Source organism: Aphelocoma coerulescens, chromosome 9 (assembly GCF_041296385.1).
Source record: "Aphelocoma coerulescens isolate FSJ_1873_10779 chromosome 9, UR_Acoe_1.0, whole genome shotgun sequence".
NCBI classification, from domain to species: domain Eukaryota; kingdom Metazoa; phylum Chordata; class Aves; order Passeriformes; family Corvidae; genus Aphelocoma; species Aphelocoma coerulescens.
This window is the reverse complement of record NC_091023.1, coordinates 7231929-7255659: the sequence shown is the minus strand read 5'-3', so window position 1 is coordinate 7255659 and position 23731 is coordinate 7231929. Positions and strand designations below refer to the sequence as shown.

Here is a 23731-nt window from a genome sequence, read left to right as displayed (position 1 = left end):
TTATTTTGTGTTCCGATGTCTCTTAAGTCAAAATGTACCTCAAAATAAATACATTAACTGACTTTCCATCTTCACACCAAACCTCTCAGAATATGCCTTTAAATGACATTTATTACATGGTCCCATACAATGATTACGTAAGTTTTACTACCATCAATGCACAAGGCAGATGCCAGTTGATGGTGCTGCCCTTCTCAGCCACAGCAGAAAGCAGGAATGCAGTAAATAACACACAGGCAGGATGAAGATAACACTGGAGTGTCTTCTGCATTGGTACAATTCAGTGCAGTTCTATCCACGTTGGACATTTCTTACAGACTCTCTATTGTCTCCTGAAGAACAACAGGTCCTTGGGACAGAGTCCAGCTTCTTTTCACTTTAATACAATGCCTCTGATTAGTTTGTGGTCCTGACTGAAGCTTCTATACACTCCAAAACAAATAAAGATCTCTCTACCCCCCAAAAATCAATAGCAATGTGGGTGTTCCAGACATTTTAAGAGTCAAGACCTCTGTGTTTCAGCTCTCCAAGACAGAGAATGCACGTAATTACATGGGCTATGTAATCCATATGGTGAACACACTGACAGCCTGCTTTACATAACTATACTGCATTCTTTAGACATATTCTAGCTACAATTTAGTTTTTTCTACTTCATTTGTTTTCTTTTAACAGCTTAGTCTAGACATAGGAACTGCCTGAAAGAAATATGTTTTTAAGTTTTGACGCTGTTTCTGATTATGAACAGCTCTAACTTTATAACACAATACTTAATTTAACTGATTTTTATGCACCTCCTCATTATCAATGCAGTGTTTATTTTTTCCAAGGCAATCTTTTCTCTCAGTACATTTTTTAGATTTAAACCGAAAATTATCACTGATCCTATCTGTATTGTTTATTCTTCCCTCAAAGCTCCCTCACCTCCTTCTTTTGCATTTCAACCTGGAAACAGGCTCTTATTTTTCTTTCTTCCCTCAACATCCTCAAGTGTCTCCTAATTGCTGAGTGTTTCAAAACATATCAGTCTATTTACATAGAAATTATACTGCCAACAGCCAAGTTTTAAAATGCAATTCTTATATTAGCAAGTACTCCTTCCTCATATCCACATTTCTGTATTTAAATAACAAATGTTGGATACAAGTGGTGCTTGGGGTGAAAGCGTGGCAGAATTTGCCTGCATTAGGAGTCAGAGTTCCCATAGTTCCAGTCAGAGCTGGACCATGACATTGCCCAAACAAGGTTCTTGTCCCCATATGGTTCCAATGACAGCACCAAGATGCTTTTTGTATTTCAGCCTCTTTAGGAATGAGAACAAACTATCAAATTCCACAACTTAAGACAGCTTTCCAGCTCTCTTAAATCTTGACTCCAAGTAACCTCCCTGTATAACTGTCCCCCTCATTTTAGCCTGATCATATAAGCAGGTGAGGAAGGAGACATCCAAGTACAGGAAAGTAAACATAGAGATCACCTGAATGTGTGGGTTACCTTTTCCCGTCCCTGTTATTACACATAACAGAAGCCAGCATTCTGGGGTCTGCACAGCCTTTCATCAGATGCCAATATAAATATCACTCCAAGGTTTCTTTTGGGGTTTCTTCAGAAATTTTTAGTTCCTGCCTGTGTTTCTGCCCTACTTGGGCAATGCCAAAATGCTTTTAGACTTGGGGCACACTGTACAGGAGATCCCACAGGAAACAAAAAACTGTGGCAAGACTGACCAATCTTCCTGACCATATAAAACCACATGATTAAAACCTCCTCCTCCTCATTAAAAACCACATCAAGTCTACAACTGGGTTACACGTGGGAGATGACAAGGCAGCAGGTTCCTCTGCTCCACTGCGGGATGGGATATTTCACTCGCTTTGCATGGCAAGTGACATCTGCTACAGTGATGCCTGATACAGTTCTTCCCAACAGCAGGCACAGAGACCCACCACCTCCTCCCTTCCCAGCACAGCCCTGCTGCCTGTCAGGTGACACTCCCAGCCTGGGAACGGGGGCCCATGAGCCCCACAAAAGTCACATGTGGCTCATGAGTTATGGGTAGCCACTGGGGCTGCTGAAAGCACTAAGGCAAATGAAAGAAAAAAATCAAATGATGATGGAAAACTGCTGGTTTAAGTCTTGATGTAAAACATTCTATTGTGTTACAGGCTAGCAAGCACACAAACGACAGTGAAATAATCAGTGGTCAGACAGACAGGAGCTCCCATCCTCGGGCAGCACAATCCCAAGGAATGCTCACTGGTTGGGAGGTAACAACTTTGCTGCATTTCTTCTCCAAAAATGAAAATACACATTTGGAGAAAACATCTGATTTTGAGAAACACTATATGAAATCAGTACTTTTCCTCCAAAGCAGGTACTATATAATACTAGAATAATTAATTGCTAACATGAGCTTGATATGTGTACTTACATAAGATACATTCTTTATGTCTATAAATTAATTCATTTCTGTCTGTCTAATCTTAAAAACAGCTAAGTTTCCATTCATTCGTTATTAGTATTCCCTGATAATTAAACAGATCATTTCCTAATTACTGCTATCTGCTGTAAAAAGAGTTTCCAGGGCTCCAGCCAGTGCACAAAAACTTAGTTTGTCAAACAAAAGACAGACTGATGGAATAAAAATGAAATTGCATTTTCTACCCATTTGAGGTTATTTTTAGTTAATTGGTTAAATCTCATGGCTAAATATTAAACACTATTTTTCCCATCTTCATCACTTTGTCCCTAATTACCAACCATCTCTATGAATTGCTAATATGAATGATTTTGACCCGTGACATCTCAGCTTTTATCCTACAGTATTGTAGATGGGACATATTTTATCACAAATTTCATTTCATGCTTTTTATTGTGAAAGGTATGGAACACTGAATGATAATTATCTATTTTACAGTTCATTCATTTCAAACTGATCATTTCATATTCATTACTGCAGTGACAGACATGTCCTGTCAGTTTTACCCCTCATTATGCACATAATATCTGCATTTGAGCAAGCAATAGAATTTTGAAAGGAGATTGCAACCAAGATTCCATTTTAAAAACCCCACCAAAATTCAAAAGAGCTCTACCAGCTTACCTTGTTACATTAACTTTAGGGCCTGCTGTCAAAGAAAATGCTGACTAAAATCACATTTCTGATATTTTTTACAACCTGGTTAAAAAAACTAGGTTTAGGCACAAAAATACACAAGCATATAAATCATTCCTATGAAATCTGAAGAAAAGGTTAAAGCTCCTGGATATATTTTCAAGAAATGAACCTGGACTTCAATTTTTCCTAGTATTTCAGATCTCACCAAAAGATCATTATTTTTTGTATTTGAAAAAGTCACCCTGGTGATAGCCAATGATTACTTGAAAATGTGTGTAACATAAAGGAGAACTTTTTTTCTGTGCTTCCTAAAGCAAATACTCCAGCCAATTTCTATGTTCCAATTTTAAGTAAGAGCTCTCTGGACACTCTTTTTTTGAGGCTCCTTTCATCAGAAATAATTGCTGATAATCAGAATCTCTTCATCCATTGATTGCATGTTCAATGGTATATTCAAAGGACATTCGGCCCTCACAAAATCTGGGTTGCTAATAGAAAATTGTTCTGCTTTTCCTTTTAATGTCCCCAAGTAGAGGTTCTGACTCCAAAAGAGGAGGTTATAATATAAGAAATACGGCACATTAAATAGAAAATATATGGGAGGAATGAGTACAGCTGGAAAGCAAACACCCATGAAATGCCAAACCAGATATGCCTCAGTACAAGCCAACAGAGGGTAAAATGAAGCTTTGTGATAGCCACAGCTGAACCACATCAATGACCAAGCATTTACACTGGGCAACACCAAATGGGACCAAGACAAGACAATCTGTTCACTCCCCAGCCTGGTGAGAACCTTCTCTGTCAGTTTGTGCAGCACAGGCAGGGTGTGGCAAAATCAAAATAGTGGATGCACATCAGACCACTCAGATTTCCCTGTTAGGAGCCAAGATCTCTACAGAACACGTCAGCCAGGATGCAGAAGAAACTGCCTGCAGCTATTTAAATGCAGAAATGACATCATAAGTGGTAAGGCAAAAAATACATATTTTTCAGGGGTCAACACTGACAGTTGTTTATAACCTGATTTGGAGAGACCAATGGTTGAAAGGACAAAAGAAGGAATGAATTAAATCACAGTTATAGGCTTTATTTATTTATTTGCATTTTTCAAATAAATAAAAGTTCTGAAGACCTCACCCTGCATGTATTACCCCCTGTGCAATAGAAGAAAGGTCTGACCATGCCATGTCCTCAGCTGAACTGTACAACATTCGCAAGTTTTATCTGATCTGAAAGCTTGTAACCTGTAACTGCCCAGAGCCTGTCCTGGATAAAACCCAAAATAACCCCAAACAAAACCCCACACAACTCCAAGTTTTTTATGACTTTGAAACTTCATTCATTCAAGATCCTCACACAGTAACTTGACAGTAACACTTAAAAACACTAAAATTGTTATATATTAAAATGCAACAAGAAACAGCAGAGTTCCTTCAATGTTTGGATCACGCTTGGGAGCCCAGGGAAGTGCCTGCAGCTACACAAATGCAGAAATGACACCCCATAATCATGTAACCGTGAATTTAACAAGGCTGACGCAGGGATTTGGCAATTGGCTGTGTTTATATCAGCACATCTTCAACACTGCTCATCAACCTTTACTGTTACAGCAGAGATTAAAGAGGCAGGGGAGGAAAAAAAAACACCTAAAAATCCAGAGTAACTTGCCTGTAGAAAAAAAAATGTATTTTATGTTATTTGTGTCAGTAATAGAATCTACAAGCTCAATTAAATAAAGTCACCTGCCTGGCAAGGGTCAGAGGACTGCTCTAGTTCAGCAAGCATAGACCAAAGGGGCCACTTCTGTTTGACTACTCACACATGTGGGTAGTCCCCAAACACAAAGGAGGAAAAACCCTGCTGTCAGAAGGGGCATGTTATCGAGCAGGGCTTGGCAACCCTTCAAAAGTACCTTCCCTTTCAAAGCAGTACTTTGAGTGCCTTTACATCAAGGATGCCAACTTGGATCTCCCCCCAGCAGCAGCAGTTCCGTGTCCCCGGTCCCTCCCGGGTTTGATCCAAGCCCAGATCGCGGCGCACTCGGATCACAGAGAGCAAACAGCAGGGCCCACACGTGTGAGAGCTGAAAGGCTCTGCAGACCACAGCCCTGGGAGCCACTGCCTCTCCCAGATACACATCACACATGATTATCCCAATGTACTTAATGTGTTCATACATTTTAACAAGATGCAGATGACAGAGGGAAATGATGACAAGCAAGCTGCCCTAACAAATGCTGCACATATTTTCATCAGTCTTACCATTGATACTACACTGCACATTTGCATAACAAAGTGTAAAAACACACAGGCCTCGTGCTTATATCGTTGTGAGGGGGAACACAGGAAAAAAGGCACTGAATTTTCTTGGTATGGCCCTTGTTAGTTAAGCAATACCACAAATAAGAGCTATGCTAACCAAATAATTTATCTGCTCTCTCCTATCTCACACCAGCAACAAGTCTTCCTTTCACTGTTCCTTCCTAAAGTTAAAACTGAACAAAAAAGCAAATGTTAAGATTATCATGCTGATCACATTCTCACTGGTGCAATAAGTCAAACAAGAATTTAAGCAACTGATTTAAATGTAACAAATATATAGCCACTACGAGCTCCAAGGTTTGCCATACTTGTAAGGCTAGAGTAGAATTGCATGGCTGTAAGTCCTCTGCACTGCCTTTTGCCCCATGATTTGACAAGTAACTCTGATCCCCCAAGGCTGGGACTTGGCATCCCACTGGGAATCAACTCCTGAACTACTCCAGACTTTCAGCTTAGTGCATCCATTTCAATGAGATCTCCCTACAAAGTCGCAGCTCAGCTGCTTAACACATTTCCTCCCCTGGACCATGACCCATCACTACAATCGAGAGCCCACCAACATTTTACAGTCTAGGACTGAGGTGAAGGTGGAGAGAGATGGTGATTTTTCTTTTTCTCCTTTTCCTTCTCCATGAATCAAAGCTGTAGTTGTTGATTTTGTAAAGCACTGCATTTAGGAATAGAGCCTGTTCAGAGAGCTTAACAGAGCAAAAGCACTTTGAGCAGCCTCCAGTCTGTGCAGGGAAAGCACTGCCAGAGGAAAGTTTTCTCCTTTTGTAACAGTATAATGCAATGCCAGCATTTCTATCATGCAGGCAGCACAGTGCAGAGGTCCTGCCTTTTTGGGGGGACAGATCTGCCAGTTACCTGAAAAATCTGAGAACAAAGGGCTGAGGGAAAAGGCAGGTCATCTCCACACTAGCTTCTAGTGTTTGCCACTGAATGAAGGACGCTGTCAAAAAAATGAGTTTAAAGAAAGAAAACGAATGTCCCATCAAATATATTATAACCATTGAATTAAGAAGGAGAAGAAGTATTTGTCTGTAAAAATTACTCATGGCAGTTGTTTCATTTGTTTTGGGTGTTTTTAAATCAGTCATATTCTATAGAGAAATGCTGTGGGCAGGTTCATTACTAAGCTTCTTTTTATCAGAAGCAGGAAGACTAAACCTATGCAAGTCATAATTTGATGGACACTTGAAATCAACGTAAGTCAGCTCTATTCCAAAAGCTGCACTGGATCCTGCATTTTTGTAGCCACTATCTCGTACCAGCATCACCCTCCTGACAAAGATACCCAGAACAATGTACAGCAATGAAACCCTCCCACAACCCCACACTCTCCTCTAGCAAAGGCATCTGTTGGGAAGTCAATTTCTTTTGGAGGATGTAACAAATATCTGGTGAATTGTGCAGATTCAGAAAACTGTGCAAGAAACAGTGTCACAAAATTCCACATCACAACTGTAGCAGAGTGTCATAGGTTAGCAATCTCAATTAGAAACCTGAAATAGTATCACAGACCTCAACAAGATTATTCCAGTTTTAGGCCAATAACCTGCCTTGGTCATGTTTGCACACAGCTAGGAGATAAGATTGAAGAATTTTTGCTGAATTAATCCCAATAAGACCCAAAGACTAAAAATAAATTAACTTTTCAATGTGCATTATTCCAGCTTCTGATACTACTTCTGGGTTTATTCTATAGTTATCTTACACTGTTTGCAATAGAAAGATCATTATGAAAAATAAAAGTTCTAATCTTCAGTTTCAAATGCAGTGGTTTGAAACTCCCCCCGTGACAGCCTCAGCATTAACATAAGCCAAAATGTGTAACTGGGTTTCTTTCTGAACCAAACAAGGTTAAAATTAAAGTTCTTTTTACACAAGAGATTATGAGTGATGGTACAGAGCCGAGACAGGGTTCAGCTCCAAAGAACATCACCAGTGTTCACAGTGTCATTTACAGCAGAACACTTTGCCAGCACAGAGATCAGGACACAGGAAAATATCATCGCCACAATGAGCCTTGCAGGACTGAGTGTGCAGTGCACAGCCACAATCACCTTTGCTGCTCACCAGTGTTTACACTAAACAATTCCACAGCAAGTTAGTTTCTTTTTTTTTTTCTGTTGCCTTAAACTTTTAGATGGTAAAGACAGTGAACTTTATTCCTGTACATCTGTTAGTGTTTGTATTCACTTATCCTTGGCTGTTTTTGGTATTGATCACAGCATATTTAGTTTTATCTTTCTTACTTTTTACATCAATAGCTTCAGTTATTTCTTTTTTTATTTCAGTTTTAGCATCCTTTTATATAATGGCCAAAATATATCAATACAAATTTCTCCTTCCCGAGGAATGGTTCACATTCAGAGGCTAAGGCATATTCAGGGCTCCACTGAAAAACAAAATGGACAGGCAACAGTTACGAGTACAATTTCAAGCTTTTAAAATGTCTTTCATGAATCTTCATCTGAGACAGCAGTTACTGCAAGGGGCCACATGCAGACAGAAGAGACCTTTTTCCAGGTCTTTCCCTCATCATTTCCTTCAGGACATTTCTCAGAATGCAGGATTAATACCATAACTGTATTACACCAAGCTTGCACTGCAGATCTAACACCCCAAGCAGTCTCATGGCAATGCTGAAGTGAACAAAGCATTTATGAATAAAAAAGCTTGTAAATGATGAAAATTAAGCATATATTGCAATCTTCAGAGTACAATACACGATCCTCAAGGTTTTAAAGAAATCACTTGAGCTATGATTTATGAATGTGAATTTATGAATGCTCCAAGCCATTCCAGTGCAAAGCCAAAGCTTTATGAAATCACGAGTACTCATGGGGTCACTTATGCCTGAGCAGGGAAGCTGCAACCACAAGTGAAAGGCAGAAGTCTCTGAGCCACAGCCCAGCTTTCAGAGACCCAGTTCTAGCAGCTGACAGAACTAGCACAGACTCAAACCCAGCAGAACAAGGCAGTATCTCTACACTCAGCAGACACAAGCATAACGTGACCACATCAAATGACTCTGCCTGATGTGGGGATCTGACCACAGAATACAATTTGGCAGCCCAACCCTAGCCCTGAAACATGAGTGTAATTCTTAATGTGGCCTCAGATTTTACCTATTTCTGTTATCAAATGGGTAAAATCTTGCAAATGGGTAAAATCTTGCAAAAAAGTTTGCAAGAACAGCAAACTCAGACTCAGAGCCCTCAGATGAGGGAAGACAAGGTGGCCATCACAACCCATACAGGTGCCCAACTACTTGCTTGTGAGTCGGTCTTGTTTTTAAAACTATTTAATCACTCACAGGTGTTCTCAAAGACCTAGACCACACCTCTCCAAATTCCAAAGCAGCATGGAAAATGTATGAACTGTATTTCAGTGGCATGACACAAATATTTTGGCTGAACAGTGACTGGAGCTTGAACTTTGGAATTTCCATTTACAAAGCAAACATCAAGAACTGACCCATTCCTCACGACCTCTTTGCTTGCCCCACGTGCTCCACTTTCAAGTCTCCAGCCAATGTTTAACCTCTAAAGAAATACCCTCCACAGCAGCACTTTAATGTATAATAAGAAAAAGATTGAATCAAAATTAATCCATCTCAATTCATTAATTGTTTCCTTCATAAAGTGAACCTCTTCTCTTTCCCCAGAGCATTGAACAGTCCCCAGAGGAAAGGCTCTTCCTCCTTTTTTCCTCTCCCAGTGTAGACTTCTGTTTTCCCAAACATGACTTGCAGGTGCATCCATTCAAGTGCCTGAAGAAGCTGAATGTTCCTTTTCTATTAACAATAAAAAGACAGGTACTAATAGACTTGAGGAGTGTTTGGCCCCGGGCTGGACATCATAACAGCTTTGTTTTGTCTTTTTAAAACAGTTTAAAATAAGCAAATTGAGAGTATAAATCCATTTTTTTATTATTATTCTTTCTTTGTATAGCCACCCTATTTCAATACAAACACATTGTCCTTATTCTTCTGTTTGAAGACAGCACAAACAGCTTTGTGGCTGTTTGTAGTTCCTGCCATTCTCCTCAGAAATTTGCAGATCTCCTCTCCCCCCTATAGTTTAAATATCACTCTTCACACCTCTTATAACAATGAAAAAAGAATTCTGAGCAACATGGTGAAGTGTGCAGTCAGTAGCCCTCAAATATTCCTTTAAAATAATTTTATTCAGATGGCATATTTTTTACAGCTTTTATTTGTAGCCATAATTCTATTCCTTTAAGTGGTATCATCTCCTTGATTTGCCTGCAGGTGTTAACAACTGAGGTTTTTAAAAATTAGGAGTACAATACCAGTGAGTTTCATAAGGCCCTTAAGTCTAAATTCTATGGAAATACATGGTGTTTATAAATTATTCTTTTAACTGACTGCTTTGTTATGTTAAGCAGTAGGAAAAACTAATTCTATTACTACTTGTTATAACAGTGGCATGGATTTTTTTTTCTGAGATCTGGAAGATTGAAAGTATAGTGACTTGTCCACTCGTATGTTTTTTTACCAACATGAAAGAGCAGAGTTGTGTCACTAGTGAGGAAAATATCTATTAAGTTGTCAGTTATGATATAATTTGCCTTAATAATATGGAACAACTGCAAGCTCAAAAAGTGACAGATAACACACAGACATGTCACAGAAGTGAAATACAGAATAGTAATTAGCATGGAATGAAAGAACACGGAGATGAAAAGGAGAAGAGGGATAAAATCTCGTACACAGGCAGACAGAGACTAGAGATGTGTAACAGACAAAACCAAGAAAGGATCAGGCCATTCTGTCCCTGCTTTGCCAACAGATAAAGAACCTGCCTGCTTATATTTTGCTATGGATAAAGACCTGCCCTTGGGCTTCTCAGGCCATTTACTACTAAAGATGGGGTTACTTTCACTCCTTCTGTAGCAGGGGAACACAGAGGAACTAGACAGACACCAGACATTTGCTCCTGGAGAAGTCCAGACACATTCCCTCTGGAAGAAGACAATGTGTGTAGGTAGCACCACACACCGAAGACTCAGGTATAATAATTTCTGGCTGACAGTGCAAGTCCTTTCTTTCCACCTGGTTTTCAGGTGGAAGAATTAAACTGTTTTGCATATGCAAAGTGACAGTCACATGAAAGTACTCACAGTAAGAATCTGCTTTCAAAACTAACAAGATTATGCAACCCACAAGTGTACAAAAACTATTATCTCTATTAGTCTCATTATAATGACATTTTTGAAATGTGTGAATGACAAATAAAAGCAGTAACTTGCACTTGCAGGAACTTTTTAATTGACGTTAAGGGGCAAGGATAGCAGTCTGTCAGTGTTAGGTCTTATCAGCCTCTAAGCTCCATCTTTCTTTAGGACGTGTAACTGAAGTAGAATGAAATGTTGAACTGAAAAAAGATCTGACATCCCTTTTATAATAGAGGAAACAATTCAGCCAGAAGAAAAGATGACCACAGGATCATATAGATATAGATTAGATAGATATAGCTATAGCTATAGATATAGATGATATAGATATAGATATATAGATCTACTTTAGAGTTACAAATAAGCTTCAGAATAGAGAACCAAAAGAGATTACAGCAATTACTAATTTCAACACACACCCCATGCATTAGTTTGAGGCAATAATAAACTTGATCAGTTACAATTTCATGACTAACCTAATGCCATAGATGTTTTTACTCAAAGGAGCCAGAGATGCAAGTCTGTAATTGGAAACTCCCACACCACATGTACCTTGTATACTGAAATTAATGTCACAAGTGTAACAGTCCCAATCATTCCAAATTATTAAAAGCAATGATATGTTACGTATTTATGGGTGTTTTTTAGCTTAAAACTAATATTTTGGAAATTAGATCCATGCCAAGCAGACTAATAGTAAGACAACAGGACAAGTCCCATCTCTGGTACACGTTCCCAACTGAACGAACGAAACAGTAATAGTTAGAGTTAAAATAAAGAGAATGCCAGATCTTACCTAGATTTCATCCAATATGGACTACATACAGTTAATAAAAGGAATGCATGATTAAATAGTGCTGGCCAAAGAGGGTAGAACACTCAGCAGTGAAAGTTCCAGTCTGAAGTCTTTAAGATGAGTTAATTGACTTATGGGTATACACCTGTATATTTTCAGCATATTGAGAGAGATGAATTTGCTGGATCAGTATCTGCATAGATTATCTGCCATGTCAAGTGCCAAATGCAGAAGAGAAGCCTGTCAGAAGCAGCTCTTTTTGCATCAAGAATGGATACAGAGGTGTCATTTGTAATGAGTCCTTCATAGTGGCTACCCTTTGTGCTAGAGCGTGTCTTGGTTTGTTTTTATCCAAAACTCTGCACAGAGTACACTGGCATAACTTCTCAAATGGATAAGAGAAATGCATGCAAATCCAGAGGTACTGAGTACGTATTAAGCTGCAGGCAGGATGCTGTAAAAATCAAAACAATTCAGTAATTCCTCTTTAACTGCTAAGTTATGGAAAGTCACACCACACACCTGCAGCTGGCCAAACAGCATATAAAAACAAAAAAAATAGCCAGATATTAATACTCACAATACAATCTATGCATTGGTTACTTCAGTTCTTGCTAATGCATTAGAGTAACTGCTCTAATCTCAACATACTAGATGTGATTTTAATGATGTACCAATACAAAAAATGACCATAGCCACATTAAAATCCATTTCCATGCACTATTATCTGAATAGGTTTACAGAAAAGACTTAATTTTAAGAAGGAAGTTATTTTCTCTTCACTAACAAGCTACCCCTCTCATAGCAGTCACCTTTAGAAATGAATTCAATTATCCATTCAATTATTCAGTTAGTCACAGTCACACTTTCCTATTTTTCCTCAAGCAGAGGGATGTTAACTTTGACTAAATCTACCCCACATTCACACATTTTCCACAGGGACATAACTGGGTACATATGGCACTCACTGCTTGCTTACCCCTACAGGGAACCATCATTGCATCATGCTGTGAGGTCACACTGTAATAAGATCATTTAAATATCTTCAGGACCAAAATAATTCTTCATTAAAAAAAAAAAAAAGCTAGAAGACTGAGAGAAAAAGTGTTATTTTTTTCACCCACAGGATTTTGGAATCACATAGCACAATTTTATGCAAGGAATTTGTGAAACAGACTAGATAGTTCAAGAAAAATGGATACTAAACAAAGCTGGGCAGAAAAAAGTTTAAAATCAGTCCAGCATTGTTACAATAACCCCACAGCAAAATAAGGACAGTACAGGAATGAAATGCAGAAGTAGGAAGTACTTGTTCACAACAAAAACTTTCTTAAGCTTTCCTACTGTTAAAAATATGTTACAGAATCATTTCTTGAGAGTGTCTCTTGTGCCCTTTCCCCCCACCCTAAGTCTCCATGTATATTCAGTCTGACAATAACAGATTGCTACAGCCTGAAGCTTTTTAACCTCACACCACCTGCAGAGACTCTGTGCCACAGGGGCCTCAGTCCTCAGGTCACCCTCTCACAGCCCGGCCCAGACCACAGCCACTGCACTAACACAAGGCAGGGAAGTCTTCACCTTCTTTCAGCCCTATTTCAGCACCCCGGTGAAAGCTGCTGACATGATTTGCTTCTTTCTTCAGAAAGAAAGAACGCAAATATAGATCTACTTTAGAGTTACAAATAAGCTTTTGAATAGAGAACCAAAAGAGATTACAGCAATTACTAATTTCAACACACACCCCATGCATTAGTTTGAGGCAATAATAAACTTGATCAGTTACAATTTCATAACTAACCTAATGCCATAGATGTTTTTACTCAAAGGAGTCAGAGATGCAAGTCTGTAATTGGAGACTCCCACACCACATGTACCTTGTACATGCACCTATCTACAAGAACTGCCCTTAATGAAAATGCCTTCAGTTGATCAGTCTGAGGGGAAACACCTCCCTCTCAAATCCCCACTCCTTTATTGTAAGTGAATATTTTTCTATAAAATATCAACTATGATGCTTTCTCTTGGCTCAGCCTGGCTGAGATGTAGTTTGCCATCCCAGACACCTCTACAGCCCAAAAAAATTCTGTGCCTGTGTTGGTATTACTAAGACTTAATGCCTACATGCCAAAGCCACAAACATCTGTGCTGTGGGATTACCTGTATCTAAGAGCAGTCCTTCAAAATAATGGATGCTGTACATCATCCCAATGAAAAATCCATGAGGAACTGTCATTCAGAGAAGCACTTAATCTGAGGGGATAGAGATTTACTCTCTTCGTATTTGAGGCACTGCTTCCCATGTTTACCACGAAGACTCGTTTGCATCCTTGTTTGATTGTTTCCTGTGTGGAGATGGGAGAGTCAGACAAGACCCTTCCCTTTGGTGGCAGGAGGACAATCCCGGCAGCAAATGATACAAGAGCCATATAAAGATGGCAAATAAACAGTTAACAGATTAAGGAAAATATTAAAAAAAAAATCTTTTATTTTATATCACTAGAAAATGAAAGCATTTCAAGATTTGTTAAAAAAAACCAAAACAACAAAACCAAACCAGATAGCAAGACAACAGTGCAGATGACATCAGCAAGACAGCTTTAGCATGAAGGCAACTCCAAAATAATCAGCTGGGATATGAACAAGTCACATGAGGCTCCAGATCCCACATATGAGGCTAATATATTAATCTCTAGTCTATGGCTTTCTCTTGAGGGTTTCTCTTGCAAGTTCTCACTTTCATCAGAGACCTGAGGAAATACTCAACAAAAGGCTCATCAAGGCTGTCATATTTCCCTGTAAAATTTCACAGTCAATAAATCAGTGTTTCTGATAAAGCATACTGTGCTGAAAAAATTATCATCTTCTCTTATATCCTTCTAAAGGATAACTTGTTTCTACAGTAATGGGATAGCTCTGAAAGGGTGAGTAGTTTTATTAAAACTTTGTTTTCATCAGTGCTGAAAGGTGCTAAAAAGCTGTAAGGTATTGTGCCTACCACTGCCATAACACAAAAGCAGCTTAAGCTTTCATAACCAGCACAGTCATGAACTGAGAAACAATGTACTCAAAGGTCTGCATAGTCAAACTCAAAATACATATGAAATTATTTAAGCACATGACAGATAGCGATAATATGGTTTTCCAGGCCCACAACAACATATAAATCAACCTGATAGCTCCCCCACTGTCACCACTACACTCTGGCAGTGACTGAGCTCTGGTTTGACATCATCCCCACCTTTCCTTGAGCCCACAATCCACCACAGCCACCATGAAGTCCCAAAGCAGTAAAACCTGTCTGAGTTATTGCCCGCCTGCCCACACTCTTGATTAATGGCTCAACCACAACAGTTAAAAACCAACAATGGAAAGAGCTACATGAAAATTTCAAGTGATAGTAAAAATGTTTCCTAAGAAAGGAGGCCGTGTTTTCAAACAGGTAATTTAATTTCCTTGCACTGCTTTGTAAACTGAAGTTTGTGAAATTAAAGTGAGATTTGTTTTCATGCTAAAATCCACTGGGAGGCTGATTATGCTGAAACACACTTCACCAAGTGTTGAAGGAACAAAGAGGAATGCAAAGAATGTTTCAATATATGGAAACTGCATATTAAGTAACGCCTTGATTTTCCTAAATGAATACACTAAAATGAAAAAAAATATTTCTTATAGAATCAAATTAAGATTTACCACAGACTAATGAGTAACTGCAAGCAAAATTATAGCTCTTTAGCCAGCTCACTTTATGTTAATTTCAGTGCTAAATACTTTGAGGAGAATTTCTTATGCAAGAATTGTGTTGCTCTCCTTCCATAAGGCAGGCGCAGGTAAACTCATGCTGTGGATCTGCGCAAGTTCCAAATAAATTCTTACCGTCATTGCCACAATGATCTGTCACCCATTTTTCCACCAGTTTCACCCACACACGTATATATAAAAATTAGACAAACCAGAACAAGAAAGTCCATTGGACTCCAAGACTTTATTCATCATCACACTAAGAAACAAGTTGTTCTACTTGTAGGTATCAATCATCTAGGATCAAAATGAAGACAGAAATGCTTGAACCTAGACAATGACACATCAATATTCAAATTATTAAGTTCTGGAGATTTCTTCCCATTTGAACTTCAAGCAAAACCAAGAAAGGGATATGGAAGAAGCAGCAGCAACTGAATGTTTCACTTGAGCTAAGGCATTTGGTACTGCAGAGGTGCAAGGTATTAAACACTTCAATAACCGTGCAGTAGTCCATCCTCACCTATAACCAGTGTGGAAGTTTGGTTTCACAATCCCTCCCTCTCTTTCAATTATTATGGACAGAGTGGGGGAAAAAAACATCTCTGCTGATCTCATAAGAGTATCTCAAAATGACATCCAAATCAACTGCATGCATAATGATCTCACATGATATCAAAGTTGTTTATGAATGAAAATTTCAACCAATATTTTTGGTAAATTTCTACAAATGTGACACTTTGGGCTGTTTTAAAACAGTACATTTTTGAAATGCTTCTCTTGAAAAATGAGAAAAAGTCCTCCTAATAAATGCTGCTGGGTGGTTCAAGTCACAAAATAGCAGGGATGTCTCACCCCCACAGAGCTGCAAGAGTTTCAGCTGAGGGTATTTCCTTTCAGAAGTTTTCTAAATCTCAAATGAATTAACAGGAAAATGGTGCAGGCATTAACCCCCTGGAATTCTGCACTGCTTGGGAGCTTCCAACAAGCCTTCAAAGACTGCCCTCAGGAATCTTATCATAGCAGATGGATTTCACTCAAATGGCCCCATCTGTCATTTCTCATTCGTGTGGCTGCAGCTTGAACTCAAAGAACACCTAGGGCATATTTTCATCAAAATGCCTGGCTAAGCAATCCAAGAGATGAAAGAGATAAAGAAGATAATGCTCCAAATCTTACGCTGAGCAGAGTCTGACCCAAAGAAAATTAAATTCTGCCAGATTCGTTCAAGTTAAGAGATAGGAATAGAATATTCCCCCCTGCTCCCTTCACCCAATGAGCTGCAGAGGTAGTATTTGGCAAAGGGAATTTTCTCCTTCCTGTCATTTCCTATTTTCCAGGGTTTGGCCATCTGTCCACTATTAGGTCCCTTTGAATGACAAACCAGTTTAGAAGCACAGAGTCATTTTCACAACTGTTCTCTTGCAGGGCAGATAAGGATAGAAAGGGATGATTAAAGCTTTTGCTGGCTAACAATAAAATAAATCAGGAGGAAGAAAAAAGAGCTGATCTGAGTCTTGCGAGACAGAAGATGGTTTCAAACTACTGCCACCCATAACTAGCCTGTCTGGAGGAATGGAATCCACCCCACACTTGGCAGCACAGCGGTTCCATTTTAAATGTAAAGTACCTGGGTCTATTAAAATGCCGTCATTTCAAGCATATCCAGTCAAATGCAGACATTCAATTTCCAGTGAAGAAGGTGAATAATACAGATGGTGCACACAGCTCCAGAGGACAAACCTCCACCTTTTCAGAAAGGGGCACTTGCTGCTCATGTCTCCCACAGAGTTCTCCTCTTTCACAGGCAATTCAATATGCTTGCACCTAGTATAGACTATTTTTCCCTTTTCCTTTATTTTTTTTTTTTCTCCTGAGACTTTTGTCAATATCAGTGGAGACAGTTATCAAATGCAGCAGTAGGGAAGGATAATACAAGTTTTCCGGTAAGGCAGGACAGTCTCTGGATCACAGTGTATTGTATTAGTGTAATGAAATAAAGAGTAGATTTCAGTTGACTAGAACAAACAGCTGTGTTTTTCAAAAACACCTTAAAAACACGAAACACGAAAACCTGTTCAAAAAGTAGCGCTTTTCATAAACATGTAATTAATTTAACAATAAATCTGTGAGTTGCCAGACAAAATCCGACCAGGTACCTGACCAGCCTTTGTGTCATTACAAACTTAAGATAGCATCTGTTGTCTGATAAGTGGCATGGCAATTCTGCAAGATTTGTAAATGTATCAACAGTTCGGAAGTCCAGGCACACACTTTTGAAGGGAGATGGCCCTAAAGGAGCCCTGCTCCCATCCCCAGGGGAAGAATGAGGCCAGGAACCGTGCCTTGTCAGGTGCTAACCACAGTAAGGAGCTTTCTCCTACTGATTAGGGACTGCTGGGACACAGCACATTACAGTTTACTCTTCCTTGCATGGGTCAAAAAATTCCAGACAGCATTCATGTCTCTCAATTTATGCCAAAGCATCTTTTTTTCTCAGAAAAGAACCATAGTCGGGTTCAAACCACATTTTGACACCAGTCTCTGACACTCTTTTTCCTTGACCCTCTAGACTGGCACCCTAATCATCCCCTCAAATTTGAATCTACACATCAGAAAATGTGTGTTTCTTCATATCAGAGGGATGATGCAAATATAAATTCAGCATTTGTACCATGCTGAAACTCCAAGGCCATAAGAAAGTTGCATTCTGAAGAGAACACGATGGAAAGTATGTAAGAATTCTCAGTGGAACAATATCCTCACAAAAAGCTATTCCAAATGCTCTGCATTAATGCAGAGAATTGCTACCAATAATGGCATTTCTGTTGGCATTTTAAAGCTATTTTATATGTAGAACATTTTATACAGACAGATATTAGACTATAATCAAGCCAATGCCAGTAACACTTCAGTGTGACAAGATCAATCACAGGAATCCAATAGCTTGGGTAATCATTCTGTTAACTCCAAAGAATTGGCAGAACTCAGCAGCTGTGCTTTCCCCCAACTTTTTATCACTAAGCCACATGATACAAAGCATCTTGTGATGCAGAGTGAAAATCACTTTTATAAAGATGAGATGAAATAGAGCAAGAAATCACGCAGGTAAGATCATCAAGAACTGTTGGAACTCCACAAAGACCTTGCGAAGCATTTGTCTGCAGTAGGCCTAATGCCAGTAAGCAATATCATAGTTTATGAATAGTAAATTCCCCTCACACTTAAATAAAATATTTATAGTAATCGATTAAAAATGTAACTCTATATAATGTCTCTCTATATACACATATCTTACATATGCATCTAAAGAGACTGCTGGTGACAGAGACACGAGATTCACAACACTGAGGTGAATCACTTTACAAAATGTACTTATGAAAGCTCAAGAGGGAATACCTTGAGTGGTGGGTAATTGCTTGTTCCCTCAATAGTGCTGAATTTAGAAATGAACAGTAGTAATGATATTCATAATGAAAATCCCTTAACTGTTTAGAGACCACTACTCTGCATACTATTCACTAACTACTGTATTAGTGATTTTTCATAGGACAGGGAATTTCAGCATAATTTTCATTAGGAATGCTACAGTATTTATTCACTTAATGGCTATTTTCATGCCCTCTAGGCAGTCAACTCAGTCTGAGGAAAAACGTTCATACACAAAAGTTACAATAATCACACAGATTCATTCACTATCAATTTTGGCAGCACACTCTCACACCTAGAGCACCTCTCAAGAGCCCAGTAGCAAAAGACAAATCGAACAGCTGAGAAGTCCAGGCCACTACCAGAGTCAGTGGGCAGGTTTAAGGTAACACACTGAGACAGGGAGGAGGAGAACAAAGCCGTTTATATCAGCTATACCTTGTGTCCTTGTCTAGAGAAAATGGAAACGGCATCAAGCAGGACTTGGGATAAGGAGAAAAAAAATCACTTTAAATGTGCACTGATCATCATTCCAAATTAGGCACATCACCTTCCACTCCAGACACTGCCCCAGACACATTTACTGCACCCAGGAACCCATTCAGCAGCTCTCAGTCCACCCCCATCCTCCTCAGCAACAGCAGCACACTTTTCTGCCAGCCCACCCCTGTATCCCACCCAACTTCACGTTCCATGCCTTTTCCTCTCCAAGGCCACACCTTACCTTTTTTGGATTCTGAAGCATAGCTTAAATTATGAGGGTCACACCACTCTATCCTAGTACAAATAGCATATTTGATACATCAGGATATTGCCTCACAGCACAAGAAAGGTTTGCAGACAGACAGACACGGTTCTCTCAAACAGCCCCTTTACTCAGTTGTTGCAGAATACAGCACTGGGGTGTTTCAGGGACTTGCCAGTTCTGATTCAATCAAGACTGCAGAAGAAGTCATAATTTTAATACCAAGACTAGCACAGGCAGCAAATACTCAGGTATAACTGTAATTTCCAATAAAAATACACCTAATTATTTCACTCTCCCACTTTTTGTTTTTAAGCATGATTTTTTCTGTATGTTTAACACAACATAGTCAAAAGGACATTGCAATGGCTTTCATCATTCATCAGAATAAAAAATATAACTTAGAAATAATAATATGTTTCTCAGAATCAACTGTGCAAGAATTTCATCATGTGTGAAAACTACTTGATTGTAATTTTGTAACTAAAAAAATTAAAATTCCCTGAAAAATAATATTAATGGTAACCCAAAACATCATTTTAAGAGACAACAGAATCTCAGTATCTCACATAGGTGCAATAGGGGGTTGCCCAGTAATCAGATCACTGTTGAACCAGACACAGGAAAAATGATAAAAACTAAATTCTATCTCATAGTCCTGCTACTGCCCACTGAAAAAAACATTTTTGCACAGAATCACAGCAATGATAACAAGGTCAGACCTTTTAATCTTCCTATTATATTAAAAAAATTAAGTAAGCTTTAGTGTGCTATTTTAAACATGGAAAAAATGTGACAAGTCACTGCTAATTACATATTCAAGAGCCATGTGAATTAGGAGCTGACTCTAGTGACACAAATTAGTTCTGGTGCACCTGACTGTTTGAGTGGGGTGGTCAGGACTATGCTGGGGGTGAATTTAGGGCTTCCTGGCTTCATGCCCAAGATGACACTCAGAGACGAACAGGCCTGGGCAAGCAGCAGATCAGCACAGCAGGCTTTGGGATGCAGCATCTGTTCCAGAGACTTTGTGCTCCAGCCTTAGTTTGAATTTCTTTTCTTACTTTGAAGCCTAAATAAAAGTTACAGGTAAGCCAAGGCTTCGTGTGCACACGCTGGAAGAAGTCTGCAGCCTAACTCAACAGGATACTAAATCTATCATGCAGGACTAGCTGTACACAGTGATATATTGCTATTTCCTTTATCATCCTTTGAAAACCACCATTTCAGTCCCTCATGTAAATGTGTTTTGATCCCCATTTATCAAACAGCAGCAACGTCCTCTTCTGCTAAACTAAACTGCCTAATGTGCAGTGGGTATCAGCCTTCCCCACAGCACATAGAACAACCAAGTGAGCACACTCCAAAAGACCTGACCAAAGAGGATAAAGGGTTTACCTCTGATGTTATCAAGATAAGACTTCAAAATGTAGTGAATGGACAATTTTGCTTATATGGTTTGTTTTCCCCTTTTTAAGGACAAGATCTAGAACAAAAGAGATCAACTGGAATAAAATGATAGTATGCTGATTAACAAAAAAATTACCTAATTTTAAAGCAGACATAATTTCAAAGATTTCAGGATACAGGTCTAAGTCTTATATCAGTTTTTCTGTGTAAATAAAAGTAATGCTGTGATTTCAATAGCCAGTGCAGAATATACTGAAATAATTTTCATTAGCACAACACTAAGCTGCTATCAATACATTTTTTCAGTAAACATCTCTTTCATGTTCAGCCTTTCCATCTTAGAGGCACTAAGATAATTTTCTTCAATAAAACAATTTAATTTAAAGGATTTTATCCATATTTCACAGTCTGCTTATGACCTACTTCTTTGTATTTGAACTAAAACTAATCATATTTCCCATGCATTTTACAGAATAATAAGATCAGGAACTGAATATTAGAGAGAATGGAAAAAATACCACAAAAGATGCTTCCACACTGCTTCAAACAACCTTGAAAGCTCCACCTCCAAGTCTGAAACACTAAGTTTCTGCTTTGGAGGCATTGATAGCTTGAGTTTTAAAAATCTCCATAGGTTAATTAACACAAAACCTGGCCTAAGCAAAGCCCAGCAGCCATAGGAGAGTGGAAAATGCTTCACAAATATCATTACTGCAATCACCACGAAGGCAGCACAGCCCTGCCAGCCTCGGGCATCCTGCTCCTCTCACCAGCTCTGCTCCCACTCTTGGCTTTCCATTCCTGGCTCCAGTAGTCCCCAGCAGCACCAGCCCCAAGTCTCTGCCCCCACTTCAGGTGCCCAACACCAACATGCCCGAAGAGATGCAGCATGGCTGCACAAGCATGGCTTATTCCCATTTGGAAAGTCTCAGCAGGCAATTAGCATTCCTGATCAAGCTAAAAGGTCTAAACCAAAAGATTTGCAGATTTGGATATTCTTCCATTTTCCAGAGGGCTTACTAGTTAGGAAATTTAATGGGGTTGCAGTCTATTAAACAAGTAGACAACTTGAGATTAAAATCTTGCAAGGTATGCAACAGCATTTTTCAGTAGAGTATATTGTAACAGCAGTTCTACTGTTAAAAATTTAAGTAAAATAGATTATGTAAGTTTGCTAGAAAAAATGAGCAATGTAGTTTACAACCCAGCGTTTTTTCCAAAAATAATTCCAGTGAGCAAGTCCAATGAGCACCTTAGTTTCAGCAGTATCAACAGACAGCATAGAGGGTAAATGCCACTCAAAACTTTCTAGTATCTCCTCATTATCTGATAAATAAGATAGTGGGTTTTTTTCAAGCATACCCTTGTTTCTTTAAAGTAGACACAATAGCAATCTTGACATTTTAGATACAGCCTCTGTCAAGGGTTCTCTGTTCTGATCAGAGAAAATGTCCAGTTTGTTGATTAGTTCCTGGTTTTCACTGATGGTCTGAAAGGCTGATGACTTGTATGCACTGAACCCCTACTGAAAGGCTCCCCGAACTTCAAACCTCTTGTTATCTGTAAAAAGAACTTTCAGACATTTAATCATCATTGCTACATTTTACAGAGGATAATGCAGGGATGCTGGGTTAAAACCTTCTGCTCCCAACAAGTCAGACTATAAGCCTTTCAGAGCACCGTGGTGATACAAACTGCTGTGCATTACCACAGTGGACTGAATGATTTATTCATACCTCAGGCTCTCGTTTTCTGCCCTGTATCAAGCCACAACAGAATCTTTACTGGATTGCAAATCATAATGACCTATGACCAAAACCCAAGGGCAATCCTGCCACTTTTATAGATACATAAATGATTAATAACTGGGAAAGGAAAGAATTGCATGTATTATTTGCTACATTAAATCATCTAAAGTGTATTGTATTTCAGCTTGCAATAAGTGATATCACAGAGGAATACAAAAATCTAAGCCTGCTATTTCTGCAAACGCAATAGAGAATGAGAGCCTATTGACCAGCAGATTCCACATCACCACTTATGTTCCCATTTTCCCTATGCCAAAAGAACAAACCCTTCATACTCCTTCAAGTCTTCTCCTTAACCTTCTCCAAAGAAAAATTTTAACAGCAGAAATAACAATTGGTTCAACAAGAAATTAAGCATTTAATGAAGTAAAGCAAAGACTGTCTTTACATTGGATAAATCAACTTTTGGTAATGCAAAAAAATGCACTTCTTTCCATCCCTATATTGGTTTTACCAGCATATGAGCCTGAATTTGTCAGGAAAAGTAACTTGATGTGCTTTGTCTGAGGCACAAGGAGCAGCACTTGCCATTTCAGAACTGTACAGATGAGTCAACTGCACCACTGGAAGAACTTATACCAAGAGCAAGTGTTCATCATCTCTCTGCACATCATTTCTCAGCAGATTGTACTCTACCAGTATAAAATAGCATATTCAAATAACTTTTAATATTTCATCATGTTCACAATTATCTGTAAATAATTTATTGTTTGCTACAGTTAATACATGCAGGAAGTTCACAGACAACAACACAGAGCTACATTAGTAGGTTTTTATCCTGTGGTGTGCTACAAGGATGCCTACAAAGCCCAACTAAAAGCTTTCAGTATAAAGCTTGAGCTTTTGATCCAAACCGGCATGTTCAAACATTTGAAAACCACATAGCTTCCATGAAAACATGACTGGTACAACAACAGGAAGAGCTTTCATTTTTAATCAGTTCTGTTTGGATGATAACTTCCAACAGTCTTTACCACCACTGCAGCTGATAACACAGCACTTGCTGAGCTCCCTCATTACAGCTTTCTCCAAACTCAGCACAGCTTCCTCTGGCAACAGAATGCAGGAATCACATCCCACTGCTCACAGGCAGGGATGGGGGACCAGCAGTCACATGGAACACAAGATACATGAGCTGTCTCTCCACTGATCAG

The 23731-nt window shown here is 39.0% G+C and overlaps 1 protein-coding gene across 7 annotated transcripts in view; it reads right to left on the bottom strand.

Annotated features, from left to right (window-relative positions):
* CLSTN2 (calsyntenin 2) overlaps positions 1-23731 on the bottom strand; it is a 405855-nt gene that overhangs the window by 189899 nt on the left and 192225 nt on the right. The window contains exon 1 of one of the 7 annotated variants that reach the window (XM_069024913.1): positions 13605-13676. The exons of the other annotated variants lie outside the window; for them this stretch is intronic. Within the exon in view, the coding sequence (XP_068881014.1) occupies positions 13605-13650 (46 nt within the window). The 5' untranslated portion in view covers positions 13651-13676. Of the gene's footprint in view, positions 1-13604; positions 13677-23731 lie in introns of those variants that run through there. 7 annotated transcript variants of the gene reach the window in all.